At 39.3% G+C, this 16258-nt stretch overlaps 1 protein-coding gene across 5 annotated transcripts in view; it reads right to left on the reverse strand.

Annotated features, from left to right (window-relative positions):
• The window catches only part of PPHLN1 (periphilin 1), a 140710-nt gene that overhangs the window by 20532 nt on the left and 103920 nt on the right, over positions 1 to 16258 (reverse strand). For all 5 annotated transcript variants that reach the window (XM_055141189.1, XM_055141186.1, XM_055141184.1 and 2 more), the window contains one exon: positions 11167 to 11307. In XM_055141189.1, coding sequence (XP_054997164.1) covers positions 11167 to 11307 — 141 coding nt within the window. The remainder of the gene's footprint in view (positions 1 to 11166; positions 11308 to 16258) is intronic.

The raw sequence follows: 16258 nt of genomic DNA on the forward strand, positions 1-16258 counted from the left end.
GTCCGGTTTGGAGGCTGGAGAGTGGCCGGCCTGTATGATACCTATACCTCCCCAGAGTCCCTCAAGTCCTGCCCGGAGTAACACCCAAGCCCAGGCCTGGCCAGGAGTAACTCTGAGTACCACTGGTGGTGACACACACAGTTTTGTTTTTGTCTTTAAAAATATATATATGAAAGGATTTAAATTATTACTAAGTTGGAAGGTGAATGTAGCGGAATGATGAAGATAGGGATTTTATGGTCATGGAGCCCATAAGTTTGGCTGATGTGTAACTCTGAGCACATCACATCATTTTTCTCTATATTTATATGCTTTGGGGCCAAAGGGGAGTGGCAATAGTATATACGATGCACGGAGGAGTCCAGGGTTTGATTTGCAGTGCTACCACTGTCCCCTAACCAAGCCAGCAGCAGCTCCTGAGTACCACTGGGAGTGGCACAAGCGAGTAAGACATTTGTAAAGGGGAAGTTATAACAGTACACTGGCTCAAAGGGCTTCGGCAAAGAACAGCAGAGAGAAAATACTTGACTAAGGAGAAAAACATTTGAAAGCCTACAAACCAATGAATACTTGAGAACTTACTATGTGCTGGGGTGAATACCACCACCAACAAAGACACAGTCTCTAAACTCAGGAAATTTTTATATTAGGAGAAGATTACGTATTAGGATGAAACATCTTGGAGATCTCAAAGATGAGAAGCCAGCAACAAGATGACAGGCAGAAGTTACAGCATCCACTACAGACCGCCAAGAGGAGCGGAAACACGTCATGCTGAGAGTATAACAGCAACACAGGGAACCAAGAAGGGAATATGGAAACAAATTTGGAGGGGGGGTTACTAGAACTGAAGGACATCAGCAGCCACCCGAAAGACTTTAGATTTTCACTGAATCTTATGGAAAGTCACTAGAGGTTCCAAGCAGGGAAACCAGAGGTTCAAGTTATCAATCATAGAGTGAAACTCACCATGGTTGAAAATTATTATATTTAGCTCCTTTTATGTAAAAATATATACCAGCCATTATCTGCCTTATTACTAGAGCAGTTTTCCCCTTTTATCCTCCCTTGTTGAATGCATCACAGTTAATAGCCATACTGAATCACTTGTCATCCTGCTGCTCACTGATTTGCTCGAGCGGGCACCAGTAACTTCTCCATTCGTCCCAGTCATGTGCTAGTGTAGCTCAAGGGCGTCTGCTCGCTCCAGGATACACAAGAGTCTCAAACCTTTCGTTACGGGTCTTGACAAAGAAGTCTGACCAAGTTGTAGATGGGTGGCAGGCGTTTTTTTGACATCCTGCGGAATCCAGTTGGTAACAGCTCTCGCCTAGTGGTCGTCTCCAAATCGCATTACATGTATGGCCCATGTGATTTTTGACGCCTTGGCAAATGAGACAACGTCCCTGATTCTTGATCATTAACGGAGGTCAAAACTCCGGATTCCTTCTCTCACTTGAATGAAACGTGATACTCCAAGCATAGCTCTTCCGATTCCTCTTTGGGATACCTGAATAGCATTCTCATCCTATTTTGGCAAGGCCCAGGTCTCTGAGGCGTATGTTAGTGCAGGAAGAATGGTTGAGTCGAAAAGATGTGCCCGGAGCTGGAGGTTCTTCGTCCTCTTAAAAACTTCCTCAACACTCTTGAAGGCATTCCACGCCGCTCTCTTCCTCCTGCGTAGCTCAGGTGCCAGGTCATTTGTCATGTTGACTTCTCCACCTAGGTGTACACGTAACTGCTGTATTCGAAGATGTTCATTCCGTTAAGAGCAAATGGAACGTCAGGAACTAGTCTGTTTCTCATGAACACTGTCTTAGTGAGATTCAGCTGCAGTCCAACCTTTCCACACTCATGATCGAAGTCGGCCAGAATTTATGACTAATAGTTAAATTCTTACCACTTGCATCTTTAAAATTTTTATTTTTTGAACCACATCCAGCAATGCTCAGGGCTTACTCCTGTGGTTCTGCACTTAGGAATCACTCCCAGAAGTGCTCGGGAATCATCTGGGGTGCAGGGATCAAGCCCAGGTCTGCCATGGAAGTGCCCTACTCTCTCTTCAGCTCCCAGACACTGTAAATTATTATCTGTTTGGGTGTCATATGATTAAACTCAGCAGTTAACACAAAAAAGCATTCCCACACATTGAGCTCTATCTCTGACTTTGTTAAGTTTTAGTTAAAATTTAAACTAGACAATATGTAGCAAATCTGAGCAACAAAACTGATAAAACTTTTTGATATATAAATAACTGAATTAAAAATAAGAGATAAAGTTTATGCCATTTGCACTTTTTTTTAATATAAATTCATCATCACCACCTTTTTGGTGGAGATTTTAAGCCTCAAACTGCAATAATTTGATCAACCATGAATTCCTTAACATCGCTTGCTGACTTCATTAATAGTTCACCTGGGATTATCTATGGCCCAACTCTGGGCTCCAAGTGCAACTCCCTAGTCCACTTCTCATTCTTACAGAACTGCCTCTCTTCCAACTTATACCTTCCCCTGAAACTCTTGTCACTGTATTCTTCTTTGCCTACGTCCCAGAAAAGGTTTCTCAGTATTTTGGGGGTTAGTCTATCAGTGCTATGATTGAGCCTCTTGTTTTATTAATTAATCTTTTAATAAATCTTCTCTTTCTCATATTAATCACTAACCTTTATAAAGATTCCTAAATAAATATGAAAATAGACTGCCAAGTTTAACTTATTTTCCTGTTACACAATTGTTCTTCTTTCCTTATTTCTATCAAAATCAACCTCTCATTATCTCACCTTTTGATTACTAAGCAAACACGTCTGTACAACCAATCTTACATGCAAAACAAATTTTAATCCTAATCACAATGTTTCAGGTCTACATTATCATAAGTCTACCCTTACCCTGAATGCTCAATGCCAGAATTTAGTTGCAGTACACTAATTGGAACTTAGTCAGAATGCTTCTTGATTTGCATTTTTATAATAAAACTGTAATTATAAATAAAGTACTTCCCTAAGTTCTATCAGTTGATCATGCCTATGATCAGATTTATGAGCATTATTAAGATTTCGTATGATGTAACTTTTGAACAATACAAAAGACAGAGAAAAACAATAGTTCAAATAAGCACAGAGATTCATAAAGGGTAATTAATAAAGTTTAGGGCACAAATAATAAAACAATGACTACATTTTAATGCAGCATAAAACTCAAACCTCCTGAAAAATAATTAGGATTCAGAATTCTCAAAAGAAGAGATGTTTGTTTGTATGTACGTACATGTCTGTCTCTATAAAACCGTAGGAATGTCTTTAAAGATAAAGGAAATATACACATGTTTAAAAACTGTAGCACTGTATCACTGTCATCCCATTGCTCACTGATTTGCTCAAGCGGGCACCAGTAACGTCTCCATTGTGAGACTTGATGCTACTGTTTTTGGCAAATCGAATATGCCACGGGTAGTTTGCAAGGCTCTGCCATGCAGGCAGGATACTCTCGGTAGCTTGCCGGACTAATGACAGAAATAAAGATAGAAATAAGCCCAATAATTCAATATTGTCCACAAACAGCAAAAAATATGGAGTAGATATGCTTGGGGGAAAAATTGACACAGAGGAGTGATCTGATAGGAAAAAAAATCACACTGTTCTATATGATAAAAGAAATTTTTGAACTTTTGTACTTGAACTCATATACATTATTTCAAAGGTACCATGAAATAATACTTCCTATCTAGAATGGTGACTGTGTAGATAAAATAGCAAATAAAGGACAAAAATTCTATCCAAAATACAACGCTATATGACATTGTTGTTATTATTTTTATTAAGGAGGGTGAAGGCTGGGCCCACACCCAGCAGTGCTCAGGGCACTGGCTCTGTGCCAGGGCTCACTTCTGTGAGCTTGGGGGACCACAAAACTATGAATGAATTTTGACTAGTGACTTCAGAAGAACTGCTGCCATCATAGATATATAAAGATGACAATAAAGCATTATGTCACCAGTTCATACATTTCAATTTCCTTTTAATTTGTGAATTTAGTGGGGGAGGGGCACTTTGGGCCATACTCAGCACTTCTCAGGAGTTACTCCTGGCTCTGTGCTCTGGAATAATTCCCAGAAGGTTTAGGACACCTTATGGGATCCCTGCATTGGCCAAGAGCAAGGCAGACACCCTAGCCACTGCACTAACACTCCAGCCCCTTCAGCCTTCTAATTTCTGCTTTGCATTTTACTTTTTACTTCTAATAGAGGGAATTACTAAATGAAAGTTAAAAGAGGAGTCAGGTTTTTTCTTCTCAGTTTTAGAGATATGAATCATGTAAGGGCAAATAATACTTAAGCTTAAGCTGTATTATGCATTATAATTTCTCTTCCCTGGTCTTAAAGCATCTATTATGAAAACATACATAAGTAATAGAGTTAATCACAAATAAGAAAATGAGACTAATGGAACTTATAGAATCATACTGCAAATTATTACAAATTTCTTTCATTTTTTTTTTTTTTTGCTTTTTAGGTCACACCCGGCAATGCACAAGGGTGACTCCTGGCTCTGCACTCAGGAATTATCCCTGGCAGTGCTCAGGGGACCATATGGGATGCTGGGAATCAAACCCGGGTCGGCCTCGTGCAAGGCAAACGCCCTACCCGCTGGGCTACCACTCCAGGCCCATATTGCAAATTTCTAAAACTACTTTGGAACTAGGACTGGAGTGACAGCACAGCAGGTAGGGCATTTGTCTTGCAATGGCTGACCCGGGTTCAATTCCTCCGTCCCTCTTGGAGAGCCCGGCAAGCTACCTACAGTATCCCACCCGCATAGTAGAGCCTGGCAAGCTTGTGAGACGTTACTGGTGCCTGCCCGAGCAAATCAACGAACAAGGGGACTGCAGTGCTATAGTGCAGCGCTACTTTGGAACTATTCCTACTTCTTACCTTCTATATTAGTTTTCACAAGTGTTTATTTTGGGAGAAATAAATCATGTTAACAATTTTTAATTAAAAAAAAACTAAAGATTTACAATACAGTTAATACAGGGTTTCATTTCTAAAATGTTCCAGCATCAAACCCTCTACTAAGGTGTCCATCACATATGCTCCACATCGTGACTCTGCACCTCCCCCCCCAGCCCTATTCCCCGGCTCCAGCCCCCCAACCATGGTAAACTTCCTACTGGAGACAAGTGCTCAGCTGCTACTGCCTTTGGGCATTTGCTATTCCCTTGCTTCATTTCTTTAATTCCCACATAAGAGAGAGATAATTCTGTGTCTGGTCCTTTCCTTCTGACTAACTTCTGCCAGCAAGACACCTCTCCAGATCATCTGCACAATTTCATTTCTTTTTCATTTCATTTCAAACGAAATTTTCATTTCATTTCACAAATTGCACAATTTCATTTCTTTTTCAAAGCAAAGTAATATTCCACTGTATGTTTCATAGTTTCCTTATCCAGTCATCTGTTCTTGCACACTTGAGTTGCTTCCAGATTTTGACTATTGGGAATCATGCTGCAATGAACAGAAGAGTAAAAAATATCTTTCCTGAATAGTCTTTGAGCCCTTGAGGTAGATGCTGAGATGTGAAATGCTGGGTCAAATGGAAGCTAAATTGCTCATTTTTTAAGAAGTGTCCATATGGTTTTCCAAAAAGACGGAACCAGTCGACATACATATAAGCACTGAATGAGTGTCTCTTTTCACCTACATCCAGGTAAAGAGTTAATGTTTCTGTTCTTTGTGATGTGTCAGTCTCCTTTTCCTTTGTATTGTTATGGTGCATTGTGGCGTATATTAAACCATCTATATATTAAGGGATGAATCCCACTTGGTCATGTTGTATAAGCTTTATAATGTGTTGTTTAATTCAGTTGGCCAATATTCTGTTGAGGCTCCTTTCATCTATGTCTATCAGAAATATTATAGATTTACAGTTTTCCTTTTTTGTAATGTATTCAGTTTTGGGTATTAAGGTACTGTTTGTCTCATAGAAGCTATCTGGGAAGATTCTGTTTCTGAAAGAGCTTCTAAAAAGAATTAAGAGTGGCTATTCTTTAAAGAACTTGTATTCTTTAAAATACTGAGGTCGGGGCTGGAGCGATAGCACAGGTAGGACGTTTGCCTTGCACGCAGCCGACCAGGATTCGATTCCCAGCATCTCATAAGGTCCCCTGAGCACCCCCAGGGGTGGTTCCTGAGTCCAGAGCTAGGAGTGACCCCTGCGCATCGCCGGGTGCGACTCAAAAAGCAAAAAAAGAAAAAAAAAAGTACTGAGGTCTTCTGGGCTTGGGCTTCTGTTTCAAGTTCCTTCATAGTAACCGGACTGTTCAGTTACTCAGTTTCCTCTTGATTCAACTTTAAAAGATGAGAGGAGCCCCAAAATGTAAACATTTCTTTCGGGTTCTCCAGTTTTCTTGCCTGAAGATTTTCTAAGTAATCTTTGATCCTTTCTATACCTGTTATGATATCTGAATCCTTTCTATACCTGTTATGATATCTCCCTGTTCTTTCTGATTAGGTTAACTAGAGCTTTCTTGCTTTTTTAGTGAGTCTTCACAATGGTTTGTCAATCTTATTTATTTTTCTCCAAGAACTGGCTCTTGATTTTATTATTTTTTAATATTATTTTAGTTTCTAATTTCATCAACTTCAGCTGTTTTACTATCTTCCTCATTTTCTTGCTTTGGGTTCCTTTTGGTGGTCTTTCCTTTTTTGCTGTCTAATTGTGCTTTTAGGTTATTCATATGGGCCCTTTCTTGCTTGTTTCACATTGATATGAACTTTCCTCTTAGCACCACTTTTCCTCTGTCACATATGTTCTGATACCTTGTAATTTGATTTTTATTTTTTGTTTTAAGAATCTTTTGATTTCCTCTTTGTTCAACTCATCGCTCAGTAGTTGAGCTGTTTGATTTCAAGTGCTTGAGTTTTTCTCACCTAACTTCCATTTTTCAACACATCATGGTCTGAAGGACAGCTTATATGATTTCTATGTTCTTGACTTTAAGGAGATGTTTTATGACCCAGCAAGTATTTTATCTTGGAGAATGTCCCATGACACTGGGATAAAACACATATTTGACTTTCGGGGGATGAAGAGCCATATATATGTCTGCTAAGCCCATCTCTTCCATTTCTTCCTTCAAAGCTAGAGGTTCTTTGTTGAATTCTAATGTAGCTCATCTATCCAGAGGTGATAAAGTGATGGAGAAGTCTCAAACAACTGCTGTGATGCTGTCATTATCTTCCATCAGAACAGTTAGCAGCTGTTTTAAATATTTTGATGGTTCGTCATTAGGTATATAAATGCTTAGGTGTGAGTTGTTCATAATTTATACAACCCTTGATCATTAAGAAATAACATCCTTCTTCCCTATAACCTTTTAAAATTGGAAGTTTATGTTGTTTGATGTAAGTATAGCCATCCTGGTCTTTTTAAGAAAACTGTTTGCGGGCTAGAGCGATAGCACAGTGGGTAGGGCGTTTGCCTTGCACGCGGCCGACCCGGGTTCAATTCCCAGCATCCCATATGGTCCCCTGAGCACCACCGGGGGTAATTCCTGAGTGTAGAGCCAGGAGTGACCCCTGGGCATCACCGGGTGTGACCCAAAAAGCAAAAAATAAAAATAAAAATAAAAATTGTTTGCTCATAAAACTGTTTTCCAGCCTTCGAATTTGAGCCCGTGCTTGTCTTATCCTGACTGTTCAAATATATCTCTTGTACACAACTTAATTTTGGATCCAGTTTCCTAGCCATCTTGCCATTATGTCTTTGAATTGATGATTTTAAGTCACTGCACTGAACAAGATTCTTAATATGAAGGCTATTTGGGCCATCATTTTGTAGAAATTATATGTTTGTTAAGTTTTCCTTGTCTTAAAAAACATCCCTTAAAAGCTTCTTGCAAAGATGGTTTCAAATAAAGATCCTAGGATGTTGCTTACCCGTGAAGCTGTGTCTTTCCTTAGAAATGTGGAAAGACACACCCATGTGGTCCCCAGAGCCTAGCAAGAATGATGCCTGAGCACAGAGCCAAAAACAAGCCGAGAGCACGGCCGGGTGTGCCCCTCACCCCACTCTAAGAGAAAAGGGGATGCTAGTTTAGTCAATATAGTCTTCTTGGTGAGGCTTTCATATCATTGAATGTTTGACTTTCTTCTGGCCCATACTTTCACTTGGTAAATCTGCCATGATTCTAAGGGAAGCTCCACTGTAATTGCTTTCTTTGATCTCGCTGCTTTCAATGTTCTTTCACTGTCTCTAGGTGTTGTCATTCTGATTTCGATGTGTCTTAGAGTACTTTTATTTGGGTCTCTCTTGGCTGAGACCCTTCAAGCTTCCTAAATACAGTTCTCTGATTTTGAGTCTTTCTTCCCTCTTGTTATTTTCTAGAGGTCTCTTGCATCGCCCCTTGGAGCTCACTGATTTGCTCCCCAGCTGCTGTTACTCTACTGCAAGGCCTTCCATTGAGTTTTTTTTTTTTAATTTCACCTACCAAATTCTTAGGGACTGGAGCAATAGCACAGCGGGTAGGACATTTGCCTTGCACGAGACTGACCCTAGTTCAATTCCTCCGTCTCTCTCAGAGAGCCCGGCAAGCTACCAAGAGTATCCCGCCCGCACAGCAGAGCCTGGTAAGCTACCCATGGCGTATTTGATATGCCAAAAGCAGTAACAACAAGTCTCACGATGGAGACGTTACTGGTGCCCAGCCGGGCAAATCGATGAACAACAGGATGACAGTGTTACCAAATTATTAAATTCGTTCTGTCATTTTTGATTACTTTTTTCAAACATTTATAACATTCCCATCAATTTGATAATTCCTAAAAATAAAATATGCAGAATTTGGAAACAGAGGAAAGGGAGACGAGAATATCTTAAAACTACTTTTTTGCTTTCAAAATGACAGTAACGTTTTTTTTAGGAAGCTACACCTATTCCCAATGGTACTCAGCAAATCACATGTGATGCCAGGGATGAAACCAGGGTTGGCTTCAGTAAAACAAGTCCATTAACCATGTCCTATCTCTCAGGCCCCCATATCACCATAACTTTGAAACAAAATCTTATAGACCAATTATTATTCGCTATCTTTATGACTTTTGAGGGATTTAAGATCTTATTTTCTTTGAGGAGGGGGAGGAGGTTTGTCAGTGCCAGGAATCTAACCAGGGTCAGCTGTGTACATGGCAACATCCTAACTGTTTTATCATCTCTCCAACCCCGGTATTTAAAATTTTATTTGTCAATAAACAAAACCAAAGTGCCCTAGTCAAGAAATAACAATTTATTTTTATATTTACTTTGGGGGGGTAAGGGAAGAGACACACCAAGAAGTTCTCGGGGCTTACTCCTTGCTCTGTGCTCAGGGATCACTCCTGGCAGGCTCAGCAGAACATCTGTGGTGTTGGGAATTGAACCCTAGACGGAATCATGCGAGGCACGATACTACCCACTGTAGCCCTATAGTTTTCTTTAGGTCATCAGTCCTTGCTAGCAATATCATCATGTTTTAGGGTCAAACTTATGTGCTTGAAGAGTCAATAAATGAAAAGAGATACAGTCATAGTTACAGGTTAAATACAAATAGTTATCTATAAAGTGACAGAGTATAGTGGGTAGGGCATTTGCCTTGCATGCAGTTGACCCAGGTTTGATCCCCAGCATCCCATGTGGTCCCCCCAAGCACTGCCCCTAAAACATCACCGGCTGTGACCAAAAGACAAAATTTTTTTTTTAAAAAAAGGTAACATAAAAAACTGGCTCATAGGCACTATGGTGGTGGGTGTGGTACTAGAATGATATATTCATGAAAAGAATAATTAACAGTGTTGTAAGTCCTGGAACCTCAATAAGAATGGTAAAAATAATTAAATAATCTTATGTGTTTACTAACAAACAAGTAACTTATCAGACTGGTAACTTCCTAACTGATCTGTAACCAACTTTTTCAAGATCAAATAATCAACTATGAGGAATAATTAGAGTAGAGGTATTAAAAAATAATGCAACAGACATTTTTCTGCTATGTCAGTTAAGTTCTTCTACCAGTCATATTCATTTGATATGGAACTAGCAAGATTCTTAAAATGATTCTTAAATAATGATTTTATTTTGTTCTTAATTTCCAACATTTTTAAGAGATATGAAACATAATAGAAAGACCCTTGCTAAAGCATTGGCAAGTAATAAAAAAACTGTATAACAATTATAGTTTATAAAGCTCTTTCACATTTCATTTATTTCATTTAGTCCCCATAAAGTGATAATACTCTAAGAAGTAGATCATATTTCCATACTGAAAATATATTCTCAATTTTTCTAAGCCCAATGAGTATATGAGGAGCCCAAAGAAGAATTTTTTTAAATACCAGGTATGATAAATCCCTTATATTTCTCATTCCAAAATTATATTTTGATTCAGCTAGGTTTTTCCTGTAACTATTCTATAAGACTAATTAAATTAGTAAAAAGATGCAAATGTTTCAGAATAGTAATAACTATTACTATTACTAATTATTACTAGTAATAACAATATTACTATCAAAATCAGTTTAAATGCGTATTTTTATTTTAATTTAATATTTGAAAACTGCTTAAAAGTATAATGAAACACATAACTAATATACATAGTCCCAACATTTAATATAAAATCTGCTAATAATTTGGTATATTTAACATTTCTTCTAACCCCTCTATAAAACATTTAGTAAGTTTTAAATGTTTTATATCATTAAAGTATAATTTTTTAGAAGCTTACTTTATAATTAAGTAGATATACATTTTAAAGAGGAGCCAGAGAAATAGTACAGGAAGTAACACACTTGTGTGCATGCTGCCAAGCGTGGTCTGAATCCCAACAACACATACGATCTCCTTAGCCCCATCAAGAGTGATCCCTGAGCAAAGAATCAGAAGTAACCTCTGAGCACTATATGGTGCCGCCTCAACCCCCAAACATATAAAATTTTAATAAAAAATAAAAATAATGATCAAGTTGATAAAATTATTGTTCTATCAAAACTATTTTTTATAAATTTTAAAATTGTATTCCTAGAGTCAAGGAAGTAAAAGGACAAAGTAAAATCTTCAATGAACATTTTTAAAACTACCATGTATGAAGTGACAGGAACAAAAGACGATGTATTTTAAGATGACTGGATTCCTACCTGCTCAATTTCTTTGGTTTTTGATGCTATTGCTTTAGAGCGAATGGAGAGTTGACTGTCCTCAAACAACTCTATGCCATCTGCTGCGTTTGAATCAGGTTCTTCTGGTTGATCAACAAACAATGGTGCTGCGGGTCCTGCCTTAAAAAAAAAAATTAGAAGTCATATTTTGCTTTCCAACAGAACACATAGCATATTATAAGACTATATACAGGAACCCACTATCTGGCATGCTTCATCAAGAAAAAGTGCTACATACAAGCTATCCTTTTTTTTTTTTTCATACAAGGTATCTTAAGGGGGGAAATGCTTTCACTTTTATTATGTATAAAGAGCATAAAGTCTGAGCAATACAAGCCTTCAGGTCTTTTTCATTTCAAATTTATTTCACGCTATATTAAGATGTTGCTAGAAAGCTACGTTCCATAACTATTCTTTACACTATCTGTAAGAAACACAGAAAAGGTTCAGCTGTAAGTGAGATGTGCGTGCCCATATTACGTATCATAAGGAACCAGAAAGAAACTAGAAAGAGGCTCTACATTCAGAAGTCAAAAATATTTTGTTCCTGGGGCTGGAGCGATAGCACAGCGGGTAAGGCGTTTGCCTTGCACGAGGCCAACTCGGGTTCGAATCCCAGCATCCCATATGGTCCCCTGAGCACCACCAGGAGTAACCCCTATGCCGGGTGTGACCCAAAAAGAAAAAAAAAAAAATTTGTTCCTGATGTTGCAGGATGGTTTTGAAACTCCTGAAAATAGTAGAACCAGGAGTAACCCCTGTGCATGCCGGGTGTAACCCAAAAGGGAAAAAAAAAAATTGTTCTTGATGCCTCAGGATGGTTTTGAAACTCCTGAAAATAACTTCCCAAAGCAATCACTATCACTTTAATCTTAGAGCAGCAGTTCATAACTAGTGTTTTTTTAAAAAAAAAAAATCCCATAAAAACCCAGCTGATTATAATGGTTTCTAAAAGTACTTCTGATGGGGGCCATTAAGTAGTTTGGCAAGAAAAGGGCTTGCCTTGAGGCACCTGACCAGATTTAATCCCCAGCCACATAGGTGGTTCCCTGAACACTACAAAGGGATCCCTGCACACAGAGCCAGAAGAACGTAAGCAGAGCTGGATGTGGCCCTAAACCCGGTCCCCCATAAATAAATAAAATAATATTCCAATGAAAAGACAAAAATTTCCTGAAAGAAAGCAATTACTTAAACTATGCTTACTCTCCAAAAATCTGTGGGTCGGGTATAGCTGAGGCAAAAGTGGCTGCCTTCATGACAGTGACTTTGGAGATGAGCCAAGACTCAGGCCTGACGCCCGGCCACAACCAAGTGTGGGATGTCCTCCTGGCCCTTGTATCTACAGTCCTTGGGTGTCAGCCTCATGTGATGTTATTCTATACTCCACAAATGAGTGCAGTCCTTCTATGTCTGTCCCTCCCTTTCTGACTCATTTCCCTTAGCATGATACTCTCCATGTCTATCCGCGTATAAGCAAATTTCACGACTTCATCTCTCCTAACAGCTGCATAGCATTCCATTGTGTAGACATACCAGTTTCTTTTTTTTTTTTGACATTAAAATTGAATGGAATCATTTTATTTTTTTATTATTTTTTTATTTTTTTTAATTTATTTTATTGAATCACCAAGTGGAAAGTTACAAAGTTCTTAGGCTTATATCTCAGTTACAAAATGCTCAAACACCCATCCCTTCACCAGTGCCCATATTCCACCACCAATAAAAACAAAAACAAAAGCAAAAACAAAACAAACAAAAAAAAAGGTATAGATCCCACCCCTCACCCCCCAACCCACCCCATACTTGAGTGATAATTTCACCTCCTTTTCTCTTTACCTTGATTACATTCCAGATTTCAACACATACCTCACTATTGTTGTTAGAGTTTCAAAACAGACTCACTAATTTTGTTGGAATTTATCCCCTAAGAATACAGCTCTATTAACAGGGAAATATTTGATAATAAGTTTTCCACTGATGAGAGTGAAGAGATAAAATGTCGCGCGGCCGTGGTTTACAATTTCTGTATTATAGTAATTAAGTCCGGGAAGATTTAAGTTTGAAAATGAATCACTTCCCTTCCTGGAACAGCATGTAGCCTAAGTTAGTTCACAGTCTCCATACATGGGTGCAAGCACTTGCTGGAACCCCAATTCCTAAAGCTGTCTCTGGTTCCCGCTCGTTCCACATCCACCGGCTCTGCAGAGGTATGGGCACCCAGGCCGAAAACCCGGCCAGCCGGAGCCGAGCCACCGGCCCCGGCTCAGAGTTTCTTTAACTGGTGGAGGGATGGGTGTTTGATCATTGTGTGACTGTAACCCAAATATGAAAGCTATCTCACGGTGATCCAATAAAAATTAAAAATAAATAAATAAATAAAAGTGGTCTGAAACCACAAAAAAAAAAAGTGTGGGATGTCAGTGCACGTCAGCCAGTATGCACATCCATATCTAAGGATGCAACCCCGCCCTTTGCCTCCCACCAGGTTGTGTGCAAACACCACGACCACACAGGTGGTCCGGACAAAAGTAAGATTTCCGTATGAACTGAACTGCCAAGCAGTGCGTGAAAAATGATGTGCATGTCACTGAACAGAAGTTCTTGCCTTCATTCTGCTTGCAACAAGCAATGACTTAGAGTGAACAGTGAAATTTGAGATCATATATTTTATTGTTGCACAGTTTAGGCAGAAAGCAAATTAAAGAGAAATTAAAACTTTGCATGTATTAAACACTTATCAAAAAAGTTAGGGTTTTTGCAATTGAAATAATGGCAAACAGCAGCATATTTTAAAAATTTGCAAGAAATAATACTAACTAGAAGTAATTTTTTACTAGTAAAATCAGTGGTATTGGAAACCTATGCAAGGAATATATATTATCACAATCTTTAGAGCAGTCCAACAGCATTTAAGGAAATGCTGGCCCCTTAAGTCCCTGGAAGCCACCTTAGCCAGCATGCAGAGTTTGCAACAGTGGTGGGAGGCACAGTAATCAGAGCTGTCTTCCTCTCTGCACCACTGTGAGCAGAAGCAGCTATCAGTGTCGAGAGCACACAGACCTCTGATACGTGCAGGACAAAGTCCTTTTTGTCCAGACTGACTCTCCCACAAGTGTGTGCTGTCTGCTCCAGGAACATACACACATTATGTTCACCCACAATCACTCAATTTAACCTAACACATGTATCAGCAACACATATAAGACATAATAACAAATGATTTTAAAAAATCTAACTGTCATCATTAGAAGACTGCTTAAATCCTACATAATAATCTAGAACCTGGAAAAAACTAAGAAATCATTTAAAAGAACAGGACAGACTATAGATGCTGTATAATATATCCAAGTTTTCTTCTTGCTCATAAGGTCATTCCCTATTTAAAAAAAAAACCACCCTGCCAATTGTGTCAAAAAGAAGTGAGAAGCAGAAAATGAATGAACTGTGCTATGTCTTTATGTGTATGTCTAGACTACACCTTAATAAAATTCCTATTCTGGATGAGATAATAAAAGAAGCAGCCCTTGCTCTTACAAGGGTAATGACTTAAAAGGACTAGAATGAAGACCCAAAGTTCCCTACAATCTATTTCCTTGTCAGGAAAGGGGGGGAAAATCACTCAGTGCTCCCCCACCCCACCCCAGCCCCCAGAAAATCTAACTTCTTTAAACACACAGAAATTGTTCCCAAGGCTCCTCGTGTCTCCGTGGATCATGCAGTGCCCTGATAATGGGTGGGGTGGGGAGCTGTCTGTGCAGTACTGCCCAGCCTGGGAAAGACTGGTGGAGACACTATAATTTGTTACCTTTTGAATTTCAGGCATGCATATGTATAATTTTCTTTTTGAAAATTCTGGCCTTTACAAATCTGAATTCCATAAGCTAAGGAATTTAAACTGAAAATATGAGTTATTTAAGGAGGGACATCTAGATAGCAATTAAACTGGCAGATACTGGGGTGATATATCATAACTCTGAACTCCAAGGAAGGCTTTCAACCCCCAAAGAAAAATAAGGATAGCACCTTGTCCTTCGCCTCTAGTCATTTGGCAGGCAGCTGTGCTTGTTCCTGGAGCCACCAGCACAAGCTCGTAAAAGAGTCAGTCTGGACAAAAAGGACTTTGTCCCGCACATATCAGAGGGCTGTGTGCTCTGGACACTGCTCACAGTGGTTACTGTGCCTCCCACCACTGTGGCAAACTCCTTGCACTCTGGCTAAGGTGACTTCCAGGGATTTAAAGGGCCAGATTTCATATCAGTCCCTTCATTTTTCATACTTTTCCCATTTAAGACAAGCACCCTACCTACTGTGTTATCTCTCAGCCACTACATCATGTTTAAAGTGTTTCACATTTAAAATAAAAACCAAAATGAAAAATTCACTGAAAAGATTCAAAAGCAGAATTTTAGCAGGCAAAGAAATAACTGGTGAACTTAAGACAACATTTTTCCCCAAGGTTAAGGAACAGGAAGAAAACTGAATAAAAGAGAATAGAGTCAACGGGACCTGTGAAATAATATCAAAGGAACCAACATGAATGTTGTGAGTGTCCAAAAAGGAGAGAGGAAAAGGTACAGAGACTGTATTAAAAAATCATAGCTTGGAGTTACTCCGAGAACGAGAGTGTAGGCTTTGAAAGATGGGGCCGGGCCTGACCCCTCACATGCACAGTAGTACCACAAGCATCAAACTGGAGCAGGACGGAAAGGGGGAGTGGCAGAGGCAGGCAGAAAAAGAGAAACATAAAACTTTCCCAACTATAAGACACACGGAGTATAAACATACAAAAATTCAGCTAGTGCCAAGTAAGATCAAATCTGCGATTCACTCTGAGACACACTGTGAGTGGACAGGGCACAGGGCAGCGGGGTTCACACAGAGAACCTCGAGGTCACCAGAGCAGGACAGGGAACAAACCCTAAGCAGCATGCCAGGAACAGCCCCTAAGCATCACTACATGTGTTACCTTCCCCCACAAAATAAAAGTTTAAGTCAAAAATGTGTATCTTTAGCAACACAGAGGCCCACACCCCGCCACCGCTGCCGCAGAAGCTCATCTCCAGCCTTC

Source organism: Sorex araneus, chromosome 6, assembly GCF_027595985.1.
Source record: "Sorex araneus isolate mSorAra2 chromosome 6, mSorAra2.pri, whole genome shotgun sequence".
Taxonomy (NCBI): Eukaryota; Metazoa; Chordata; class Mammalia; order Eulipotyphla; family Soricidae; genus Sorex; species Sorex araneus.